This window comes from Arvicanthis niloticus, chromosome 4, assembly GCF_011762505.2.
Source record: "Arvicanthis niloticus isolate mArvNil1 chromosome 4, mArvNil1.pat.X, whole genome shotgun sequence".
Taxonomy (NCBI): domain Eukaryota; kingdom Metazoa; phylum Chordata; class Mammalia; order Rodentia; family Muridae; genus Arvicanthis; species Arvicanthis niloticus.
The window spans coordinates 118265655-118278702 of NC_047661.1; the positions used below are offsets into that span (position 1 = coordinate 118265655).

Genomic DNA, 13048 nt, shown 5'->3' on the forward strand with positions numbered 1-13048 from the left:
AGAGCCCTATTGGGTCATAGGGAGTTGCACTCTTACAAGGTGTGGGTTTGTTAGAGTAGGTGAGTCACTATGGTGGGCTTTGAGGTTTCAGAAGCTCAAGCCAGGACCAGTGGCTCACTCTTTCTTCCTGCTGCCAACTAATCTGGCTGGACACAGAACTTTCAACTCCTTCTCTAGCATCATGGCTACCTGTCACCATGGTTTCTGCCATGATGACAATGGACTAAACCACTGAACTCTAAGTATCCTCCAATTAAATGTTTTCCTTCTTAGGAGTTGTCAGAGTCATGGTGTCTCTTAGCAGCAATAAAACTTCAACTAAGACAGCAAATATTTAAATATGTCACTGAAGCCTGAAAATAGGCATGGGTGATGCATAAAGAAATGAGCACAGCCATGCTTCAATAAAACTTTATTTAAAAAAAAAATTGATAGCAGGTAGGCCAGGTGTGACCAAAGACATCTGACGCAAATGTGTGAAATAAGAGTAGTAACTCTTTAAAAAAAAAAAGCATTTATAACAGACTAGATACTTCTCTGATAACAAGGTTGAGTATGCCAGCCAGAGATGACAAGTGGAAGAACAGAGGGCTTCTACAGATGTGCCCCGCAACACTAAACAGACTCCAACACCCAAAGAAAGCTCCCACGGAAAACATCCGCAAGAAAAGAAAGTGGATAGTTAAGGGTGTCACTCTATTTTTTCCCGAAGAACCATGATTTAAAATGGGAATGGATTTGCTATATGAAGACTGCACGCATATTCTCTGCACCACATCCCAATCTGGACAGTGAGCAGCTCCACTCAGGCCTTTGTAGTGAGTGAACTATTTACTGATGGAAAAACGCAGGGACCAGATGGCAATAAAATATTATTAGAAGAGATGAAATATATGCAACTGGTAGCAATTTACTTACTCATACAAAAATTTAAAAATAGAACCAATAAATCCATCCATCTAAGCTGGGCAAATCTAGTTACCTCGATTTATTAGCGCAGCACAAAGCCCACAATGAAATTTGGGGTGGTTGTAGTATCAGTGATTTCCTTTCTCACCCCTATCTACTTTAGCCTTCAAATAAAGATAGAATTTATATCCACTTACAACTGAGATGAACATCATTCAGTCTTGGATCTAATCAAATCTCACAAATAAATGAGTTTCTTGGAAAGAAAAATAACATATCAGATCTCTCCCCAGTTCTGTCTACTCATAATAAAGCAAAAGGCTGTATTTTACTTCAGAACTGTACCCCACACAATAAAGGCATGCTCAGGAATCATACAATAAAGGGGTGAATTAAAATCGTAGCTAAATGATCTGAATTTCAAACGTGAAGATCAGATGCAAACAATATGCCACTCAAAACCGATTTAGCAGCTGCCAGATACATAGTTTAATTCTCTCTATCCTCAACAAGAATCCTCTCTCTATGCCATCCCTTTGAGATCTGGGCCTCCTGATGTAATCACTAATGCCATCCTGCCATACAGGAAATGTGCTATCTAGGGTCAAAGTAATGGTTCATGGTACTATAAACTGGAAAGCTCCTTTTACTTTTCTCAGAGCCTGTTAACCTGTTAGTAAGTTGATAGTCAACTTAATTGTAATGACTTAAAGTGTAGTCTTGATAGAGATATTTTTAAAGCTGAAATGCCATTAAAATGATTACTGCTAATGAACAGTTTCTAGCATGCTACTGTCAGGTGATGCAGTTATGTCTTTTCTAGGCAGCTTCTTTCTCTATTCAGGTAGGGATGATAATTTCTCTTTCAACAAAGAGTATAAGAGGCACTTATAGTCAACTAAGTACTTTGTAAACTACAGTTTGTCACTTTCCTTTACCTCTGACTCCATCAAATGTACTATTCCCTAAAATATTCCTAACTGAGCACTCTTATATTATATAATATAAATACCAAAAAAGGAAAAAAAAATCAAATGATTAATAAAAATTGTACGTCGCCTGATTTTTATAAAGAGAAGAATGACTTAGCAGGAATGTTGGAAAAGGAATGTTGGGTGTATGGGCCCCTGTCTATAATCTCAGCACCAGGAGAAGAGCCATACAGTGAGTTTGAGGCCAACAAAGGCTATAGAGCAAGGCTCTGCCTAAACTAGTATGGAAACCGCTGTTTCTTCAATATCAGTATCAGAAGTTAGGTATGCTAAATACTAAATGGCACACACTTACTGTGTTTGATTATGTCACCGTATTATCAGGTAGACACCTTTGTTTTATTCAGAATAGCTATACTTGCATGGAAGCATTTAATAATAAAACATTTAAAAAAAAAACTCATTCATCTCTTGCCACTGCCAGCTGACAGTGTACACACAATTGAAGAAAACATGCAGGATACGCTTCCTCATATAATAAGAACTGCTAATGAAAACAGCTAACTGAAGAGATGCAACAAATCTAACATTACAGTGAAAGAAAATGGGCTGGACGGTTTGATGTCAACTTAACACAAGCTAACGTCATCTGAGAGGACGGAACATGTTAAGAAAATGCCTCCATAAGAATGCGCTATAGGCAGGCCTATAGGACATTTTCTTAATTAGTGATTCTTGGGAGGTGGTGGTGGGGAGGGGTCAGCACATTGTAGGTGCTGGGGATCCTGGGCTGGAGATCCTGGGCTCTATAAGCAAACAAGCTGACTGAGGCATGTGAAGCAAGCCAGTAAGCAGCACCCCTCCATGGCCTCTGCATCAGCTCCTGCCGCCAGGTTTCTGCCCTGCTTGAGTTCCTGTCCTGACTTCCTTCAATGATGCTATCATATAGAAGTGTAAGGTGAAGAAACACTTTCCTCTAAGTTGCTTTCCTCATGGTGTTTTGCACAGCAATAGAAACCCTAAAACCCATAAAACATCAAAATATTTAACTTTTAATGGCTCTTTTACCTACCGAAAATGCCAATTGGATATTCATTCATATACTGTTCAATGATTGGGAAAAAGAAATTTGGGGAAAGGTATCTATCTTTTCAAAACAAGCCCACACTATGATATGCTCTAAGCACTCACTAGCCAGGCCCCCACTAATCCATTCATCCTACTTTCTCTCTTGTCACTAAAACATCCCAAACAACTTGCACTTCCTTTAAGAAATCAAACTCTTGAGGCATTTTTTTTTGGTTCGTATATGTGCATAAACATTAAAATCTCATTCCTGAACGAAAGAAAACTCCACCATAAGCAAATATATTTTTCACCTCCAGGTTGTACTCTTTATTTAAGTGTCTTCTGCTCCCTTTCTGCTGATACAGAGCCCTGGGCCCTGTAATCGGAGTTAGCTTTTCTGTGTACATCTGCTGCTGATTTCTATGCAGTATACTGGTGCCTTGTGCTCAGATTTACTATCCAAAGTAAGATGAGCCCACATCGCTAATATTCCCAGCGCTCCACTGTTTGGTCCCTTGGTTACAATGATTTCCTTATTTTTTTAGAGAAAGAAAATCGGGCCATGGTTACAGAATTGCTAATATTTTGAATTACTGGATTTAGAGGGCAGCAAGTAATTACAGTATTGGTTACATTCACCTCCTTTACCTCTTAATTTGATGCTTCACAAGACTAGCAGCATGGCCTTGTCCTTAGCGCTCTGGGGTTTGTAAAGAGCTGCTTTGTCAGACACTGCTTTCACCTTTGTTCAGTAACACTTAAAGAAATCTGAAGCTCAAAAAGACTGAACAACATGACAACAAACGAAAGTTGTGTCCCCCAAATTTCATAAAAGGCTTCAAAATAAGGCTTTTGATCTATAGACTCACTCACTAACATTTACCAAAGAAACTAGCACATACCAGGCAGTGCTCTAGAGCAAAGATTGGTACGGTAAACCTTGGCCACACCCTTCAAGGTCTATAAAAACAGTTAAAATGAACATAACAAGTTCTATGGTAAAGACATTGCCACAGTTGTACAGACCATGGAGAAAGAATGAATGCCCAGCCAGAGGCTCAATGAAACCATACTAAGCAGGTGATAAAGGTGTTCGACGAGAGAACTTACAGTATGAAGGGCAGGCCAAGGACTTCACACAAGAGCAGCCTGGATAAGGCATGGAGTTGTGTGAATAAAGAATGTTAGCAACTTCTGCAGGACTGAACTAGAAACATGAAGCAAGCTTACAAAATGAGGCTGCAGAAGATAGTGCAGGTGAGGAGGAAACTCACTGAAGGCCCCGGTAAGAAGCCACACTACCTGTACACAGGGAAGTTCTGTCACATCCAATTTGCTGGCACCAACCAGTATAAGTTCTTGGTACTGTGATGACAGTGACAAAGGGTGAAATCTGAACCCTTCCTGTTCAATCTTCTAAGCACGTCAATATGCCAGAGCATACGTTTACAACAGCGCTACAGGGGTTCTTTAAGATCCTTATTTTAATTAAGAAATTGTAGACTCAAAAGGTTAGCCTCAGAGTGGGCACAGTGATACAAACTAATAATGATAGCTGCTGGGGAGGTGGAGGCAGAAGGAGCACCAGTTTGATGTTTGTCAGAGCCATACAACAAGACCCTTCTTGAAAAACTGGAAACATAAAACTGAAAAGGGTAGCCCTGTAGAACTTATACCCAGTGGGGTACACATTATATACACCAGAGCCACCCCCACCACACTGCTGATTCAATGAACAATGGAGCCTGACGCAGTAAGACACTGCTTCTATTCCAGCAAATTCATCATTTGCATTTTGTGTTTGATTAAGCTAATTGATGTATTCCAACACAAAATGGCCCTCTGTGCCTTCATGAAAAATATGCTTTACTATATTTGATAAGACAGTAATATTTTTATACACGTATTTGTATCTAGTGAGTTAAGTTTACCTAATCTGGTATTCATAACTTATTAGGAATGTAGAAAAACCATTACATAGCAAATTAGGTCACCTACAAAAACAAATATATATTTTAAACCATTACTATTAAATTTATAAAGGTTTAAAAATATTCACCTAGCCACTTATTATTTATACATAATATGAAGCCTATAATATAAAATTTTAGATAAATAAAAATTTAATAGATATATAAATAGTGAGGCTGTAGAATGGAGCTCAGTGGTTCAGCGCATGCCTGGTATAATGAATGGCGCTCAGTGGTTCAGCGCATGCCTGGTATAATGAATGGCACTCAGAGGTTCAGCGCATGCCTGGTATAATGAATGGCGCTCAGTGGTTCAGCGCATGCCTGGTATGGAGAATGGCACTCAGTGGTACAGCGCATGCCTGGTATAATGAATGGCGCTCAGTGGTACAGCGCATGCCCGGTATGGAGACTGGAGCTCAGTGGTTCAGCGCATGCCTGGTATAATGAATGGCGCTCAGTGGTTCGGCGGACGCCTGGTATGGATGATGACCAGGGATTCATCCTCAGCTCTTCAAACAAACAAAAGTGAATTTAATATTGGTTTTAAAAAAATCCCAATTCTGACAAATAACAAGAAAAATTCCATTTTTATGTGCCTCCCTAGATCAAGTCACTGTTTCTAAAATGGTCATCCCATGTTGTGACAGTTATGTTACACAGGCATGAGGGAAGTCGGCAGCAGTACTGCTGACTTGTTCAAAACTCAACTTGAATTCTCACTACTTTCTTTTTTTTAATATTTTATTTATATTTCAGATGTTATCTCCTTACCCCTTTCCCCCCACCCACCCAGGAACCCCCTATCCCATCCCCCCTCCTCCTGCTTTTATGAGGATATGCCCCCACCCACTCCCCTACTCCCACCTCCCTGCCCTCGAATTCCCCCACACTCCTCACACTTGGTCCCATGAAGGCTGGACGACCTTGGATCTCCTCTCCCATCTATGCCCAACAAGGCCATCCTCTCCTACATATACAGCTGGAGCCACGGGTCCCTCCCTATGTGCTCCCAGGCTGGTGGTTTAGACCCTGGGAGCTCTGGTTGGTTGATATTGTTGCTCTCCTCAAACCTTTTCAGCTCCTTCAGCTCCTTCTCTCTAACTCCTCCATTGGGAACCCCTTGATCAATTCAATAGTTAGCTGTCTCACTACTTTTCTATCTTACAATTTTCATCTAGTCTATGAATTTTAAACATTTTGCATCTCAAAATAGTTATCTTTTTGTGACCAGCTGGCAAGTGTTTAATGACGAAATGAAGTGGCAGTGGTGATGAGGTATACATTCAATTATATGAATATATAGAAAAACACAGTCCAGTTTGAACTCTAATGCTGCTACATGCACACTCAATTCCTGGTTGTCATCTAGTCTAGCACCACTATACTCTGAAAGGTGCCAGAATACTATATACAACTATATCCTATATGATATATTGTATACTATATACAAGCTCTACAACACTGCAAGGGAAATATCTAATAAAAGCAGAACTTCAGGAGATTTACAGAAGTGAAGGACAGGCTTAGAATACACTAGAAGGTCTTATAATTTCAACCTTTTTGGTAAGGTTTTTTTTTGAGCCTTTTAGCCTTTCATTTAAAAATACATTACTAATTCAATTACGGGAAGTATAATATATATTTTTAAAGTCAAGTCTTTTATAGTATTTTCTACACTACACAGCACATACTTCCTCACCTTCTGATCCAAAGCGTATCTGTGTGTGCTAGCCTTTGAACATTCCCACATTTTCTTATGTAGGTATATCATGAAACATGTTTATAAAATGACAGTTCTCACAGCATTTTTAAATAGCGCATCAAAATACTCTGAAATACTCTGCACCACTCTGCACCATTCTATTTCATTTGGGGGCATGCTGGCTACATGCAAGAGTCCAGAGTTCTAACACAATAAAATACGTTTTTGTTTTTGAAGAAATGGAAGCACTTACTACTGATTCCATCATCAAACAATGTATATATGTGCCAAATTATCAGAATGTACCCCATAAAGATTTACAAATATGTCTTAACAAAACAAAGCTAAATAAACGCTATCTCCAAGCTATTACCCTGACTTCAGAACCAACTAAGTTGATCACAGACTGGAACTTGCTCATTCGCTCCCAGATAACTATTGGAGTTATTTTAAAATACTTAGATCAAGTCTGGTTTTCTTTCCTTGTGGATACTAAAGCAAAGCTAACTAACCAGAAAAACAAGCGTGAAGCTCTTAGTGGGGCAGCAGCCATGCCCCTGGCTTTCCTGCCGTGTGAGTCACGGTGGCCCAGTGACCTGCACAGTCAGGTTTTGCTGCCCCTTGACCTGCACTGCTGCTTTCACAGGTGAACTGTGAAACAATCAAGAACCCACCAGCCATGCCCTAATTCCAAAGGACTTTCAAATCTTCATTAGGAATTTCTCAGAAATGATGTATTTCCAGGTACAGTATAATAGAAACATAAGAGCCTGGGAATTAAAGATTCTTTTTAATTCTACAAAATAATGTAAATTAACTAGCATCTGTCCAGTAAGAAAGTATTAAATGTTCATTTTTAGGTCCTCAGACTAAAGGTAATAGCATTGTCTCAAAAGTATTTTCTATTTTGAGTAAAGGGTCATGATGCAATTGAATTACAATTTCACATCAGAAAAATATTTTTGTTTGACAATACCGTTTTATGATATGTATATTACCAGGTTATATTTCTCATATTAAATTATCTATAGTGTCTACAAAAAAATCATGTTTTAAATACTAAGCATATGGGTCATGAGCATACTTGCTGCTTACCTGATTTGATTATTCTCTTAAGACTCAGAGAAGAAAGGACTCTATCACCCTCTTGTGGTAGTTTTAATGTAGTGTTTTCCCCGGGAATTATTTTACTTAGAGAATATTTTATTAGGAGTTTCTGAATTACCTAATCACCAGCTATATTTTCTGTCACCACTTCAGCTTTGACCTTAGGAATTAAGTGCTTTTTATCTTATAAGACACTGTCCTGTCACATTCCAATTACATCAAAGCCATTTTTTTCTTAAAAATTCCTTTGGTATTAAATGCACATGCAAGATTACTAGAGTGAGTCCCTGTCACAATAGAAGGGCTTGAAGTAAATGGAAATAACTCAGTACGGCTATGCTTTATTTTAATTTTCCTCCCAAAGAAAAAGATCTTGCTATGGCAATGGCACACAAGTGTCAGAGGCCAGTGTGAACATTTTGATTTAGAAATAAGATAGCAGTCTAATTCTTTTAAAGAGGTTTATAGTATATATAATGCCCTATCTTCTTTCCCTCAAAACACAGACACAGCCAGCCCTCCATTCTGAAGTTTCTATATTGGAGAAAAAAGTATTTGAGGGGAAAAATAAGTGTGTACTAACCGCCTACAAACTTCTATTTCACATCATACCTACTCAGCAATACAACATAGCAACATTTACCTATCACTTACATTATATTAAGTAGGTAGGTAACCTTCGGACAGTTTAAAGCAAGCGAGGCTGTCCATGTGCTTTGGGGACCCACTGGGTCTTAAGAATGGTATGCATGAGCACGGATGGGGGATTACCCACTGGATTTTGGTCAACTTAATTAGTGGCTACACCACTGACAAAAATAGTGTGCGCATCCCTGGCAACCTGCTAAACGGTGGCAGCTTCCCAGTGGGGCTTCCTGTGCCTCTTTTGAAACATGTATGGAATAGAGATGGATGGACCAATCTAGAGTTAGTCTTGTGCGTGAAATTGTGGATACTGCTCTTGGTTAACTGAAAAAGCAGGGAGTACACTAAAGACACAGACATAAGGACTTTCTGAATAGGATGTTTAACAATAATAGCTTGAGACAACAATTTGATATTTTCAGAGAGTATATATATAAGTCAAGTTAAAAAATTTTGCTTTTAGTGTCCTCAATTTTTGATAATGGTGTTAATACTTGAGGACTTATATTTAATCAATTATGGTACGTATATGTTACTCATTTTTTATTTTAGAAAATATATATGTGATTTAACACCTTTTCAGGCTTTCTAGTTACAATTACTTTAACAAGAAAAACAATCAAAAGTATAATTAGTTATTGCCTATATTATCTTTTTATTCTTGGTGTTCCATATCAAATTAAAATAAACAAAACTGACTGTTGCAGTCAGACATTTGAGATGTGTTGTTCACAATTGGGTATTACCCATGTTACTGAAATTCCTTGTAATTCTCAAGGACAAGGTATTGTAAAACAGATATTGTGGAACTTTAAAATAGTGTCTTCATGACTCTCTGAGTGTGTGAGAAGCGGCTACTGGCACTTTTACCATGGTTTTACTAAGAACTCTAAAAAAAAAAAATGGCTTTTAATACAAAAGAGGGGGAGTTACACCCCCAAAAGGAGTCTCCCAGAAATACTCTCCATCGTTCATTCTCAATCTTCTAAATCTGGATGCTCGTGGCAAACCTGCTGCTGATTGCCTTTGGCATACTGAGACCAAGAAAAACTATGCCACAATTATGTGAAAGTTACACCTTTAAATGGAATGGCCCAGACCCAGTTCTCATATGGGGCAGAGGATTGATATGCCTGTTTGATACCAAAGAAGGCACAGCTAAATGGCTGCCAAAAAGATTAATGAAATAAATAGATACCTCCACAAAACAAGGCCCAATTATAAATAAGATGAATAACAATTAACATCCAGGGAAGAGAAATCTCCCTGAGATGTTCCTTCTTTTTCCTTTCCAGGTAAAAATGAATCAACTGTGGTGTTTGCTGTTGGATGTTCTAATCCTGATGCTGGCCTCCAGACTTACACTATTTAGACCTTCAACGGGCCAGTGAAAAGGACATCAAACATCTAGAGACTGACATCACTAATCTGAAGAAATCCCTCGTTTTGCTGTCTGAATTGATCTCCAAAAGATGCAAAGGACTTTATTGGACTTCATTTACTCTTTCACAATGAAAAAGATTGTGTACAGCTCTAGACTATGTACAGCCCTTAAAGAAGAATGTTGCTTTTACATAGACAAAACAGGGATGGTTAAAGAGAGCATGAAAAAGGTCAGAGAAAGCCTTGAAAAAAGACAGAGAGAGAGAGAGAGAGAGAGAGAGGAGAGAGAGAACTGGTACAAGAATTGGTTTTTAACCTCTCTATGGTAGTCAACCCTACTTCCTACAATTTTGGGACCATTAATTGGGTTACTTCTGCTTATTTCCTTTGGTCCCTGGGCCTTAAATAGGCTTACTAAATTTGTGAAACAACAGATAGATAATTTGGTAGCAAAACCTATTCAGGTACATTATCATAAGTTAGCTACGGAGGACCATGAGACTCAAGACGAGGTTGTTACTCTATCCAGGGTGTTTCCAAAACAAATCTCTGCTCAACCTAAAAGAGAGGACTCCCGCTCCTAGACCAAGCAGAGAGGGGCCACCCAGAACCCCCTCTGACTGGCAATCTAAATTCTTGCTTAGGCTGCGAGGCTAAGCACTGCAAGGGAATATACAAATTAAAAATATCTTTCTGGGTTCCCTGAGGGACAAGTCTGACTGCATAGGGGTTGATGTCAAAAATATCCCCTCTCCAGGAAAAAGACATCGGGATGGGTATGGCTCTCATGCCTCACTGAACAATGACAGGAGGACCGGAGCCATTACAAGGTCACCTTTAATTACTGGAGGTCAGGCCTCTATCCCCGCCTTTGCACGATTAAAATTGCCATGGTCCTTTCATACTTGGAGAAAGCAGGAGATGTCAGGGGCAGCTTTGCTTATGCCTGAAGGCCTAAAATCAGCCATAGGCCTAAATCAGCCTGCTAACACAAAGTCTCGGGTCTCTGTGGAAAAACACTGAAACAGATGGCTAGAAGCTATTGTAAACAAGCAGCTTTGGTAGAAGCCTGAGTAGTCATAGACCCTGTAGATAGGTGACCTTGGTAGATAGTACCAACTTAGATTAGGACAAGTGAATCATAGGCAGAGTCATAGTGTCCTGTCCCCTGAATCTTCACCCAGCTGACACACTGTTCTAGAAGATATCTATATTCCCCCTGAACACCTATGCTCCTGCCCTTTTGTGTATTTAACCCCTGTGTGAAAAAGTAAAAATTACGGTTTGATCAGCCTATAGACAAGCTGTGTTTCTTTGCATCTTTGCCTGCTTACCCCCTCTCCCCCTTAGGTCATCTCCCTGGACCTCTGTTTAATGTCCTGCTGAACAGGACATCTGGCTATTTAGAAAATATGCCCAATAAATGACAAACAAGACGCCACCAGAGAACACAAATATTACATCATTTTCAATAAGGGATTTGTGCATCTTGAGCCTTGAGTCAGTCTTCCATGCATATTGAGGAACAACTGTCCTTGGAGCCTCTGCACAGAATCAATAGGATGTAACAAACACCACTATGACATGAAATAATCAACAACACACTGATGAGGGCCTAAACTGAAGCAATAGCTCCTATGGCAAAGGAGAGAACAGGCTGACACATTCTCTATCGGAGAGCCTGCTGGTATTGGTTACTGTGAGGAGGAGGAGTGTGGTCCAAGGGTCATAATCTGCTGATGATTAGAGAGCATACGCTATTCCCCAGAGCAGGAACTCACATTCCCAGGCATACTGCAGTTGAAATGTTACCAGGACACAGCAAGCACTTCAAGTGGCTTGAGGATACTGGAGATCATCAGACACAAGATAGCAGATAATTAATGGTCAGGTAGTATGAGGAACTTAGATGACACACTATCCAGGAGAAGGGAAAACACCAAGAAGATACAAAGCTGGACTTGGGGTTGGCGAGCCTCAAGGTGTAGTCCCATCCTTTTAACAGAGGTAGTGTGTGTGTGTGTGTGTGTGTGTGTGTGTGTGTGTGTGTACATGTGCTGTGAAAGTCTGAGGCCAACCTTGTGGTTGACTCCCAGGTGCCATGTCTAGTTTTATGAGACAGGGTCTCCCACTGGCCTGGGGCTTGCTGAGTAGGCCAGGTTGGCAGGCTGTGGAGCACTGGGGATCCTTCTGGTTCTGTGTCCCCATGCTTGGATTATAAGCACATACAGGTCTGCAGGGTTTTTTACATGAGTTCTAGGGCCCAGACTCAGACCTTCTGGCTAATGTGTAAGGACGTTACTGACTAAGCTACCTGCCTACTCCTAGCACAGCTCCTTCTGTCATATACCGATAGATGCTGCTTATGTTGCAGAAACAGTAGCTGGTTTAGAATTCTTGAATTTTATATATCAGAAGACTGAGGGTCAGAGCGATGGATAATTGTATTTGAAGTTCTTATCTATAGAGGTGACTGAGAATTCAGCTTTCTTCTGAGGTGTTATGTCAGTATTTAAATTCCCTCTTTCTAGTACTTTGTGCTCCTTCCTCCTCTTGCTTTACCTCCAGAACAAGCAAAGGCATGTATGAGGCACAGAAGATGATGCTGAGACATTCTGAGGAGCAAAGATATTCTCCTATCTAAGGAATATCACTGATATTCCTTAGAGTTCTTCCTAAGTCTTAAATCGTTGAGAATGGTTTTCACTAACAACTTTCTAGTGTACATGCCACAATACATTTTCAAAATTTTGTTCCTGAAAAGCTAAGAGTGAGAGATTTCTTTAGAAATACCTGCTTGGTTTGGACGTTGCCAGCTTGGTGACTTGACGCTGGTGGATCCTACAGGCTTGAAAGCAGCAGCAGACCTGAGGCCAGCCACCGCTGGCCTGCTTGAACCTGGGCTTTCCAGGGCCTCAGACGCACTCAGAGGTGAAGCTCCAGATGACACGGATTGCTGAGACGGCTCCTGGGTGTTACTGTAAGGAAGGGAAGGGAACAGCTGTGGTGAGGGGATCGATCTAATTCAACAATGAGTCTTGCATCTCCAAATCCATTAAAGCTTTAAGGAAAACAAAATACCAGTGAACTTTGATTTTTAAAAAAGAAAACTCCGAGATTGGGTTGGGAGAATAGAACACGTGACGTTAAGTGGGAAGTGGAAAACTGTCGAGGAGAGTGGAGGTGGGGAGTTAGAGAAGAACAAAGAAGGAAATCAACAAAGCAAGTATAAATGCCAACGCCATAAGGAAGTCTGCTACTTTACAGGCAAATAATACACAAATAATTCTGAGATCATGAAGGACTTCCCTTTGTTAAGAAGAAAAAGC

At 40.0% G+C, this 13048-nt stretch overlaps 1 protein-coding gene across 8 annotated transcripts in view; it reads right to left on the reverse strand.

Annotated features, from left to right (window-relative positions):
• The window catches only part of Pdlim5 (PDZ and LIM domain 5), a 158466-nt gene that overhangs the window by 29303 nt on the left and 116115 nt on the right, over positions 1-13048 (reverse strand). For all 8 annotated transcript variants that reach the window (XM_076933316.1, XM_076933315.1, XM_076933314.1 and 5 more), the window contains one exon: positions 12513-12697. In XM_076933316.1, coding sequence (XP_076789431.1) covers positions 12513-12697 — 185 coding nt within the window. The remainder of the gene's footprint in view (positions 1-12512; positions 12698-13048) is intronic.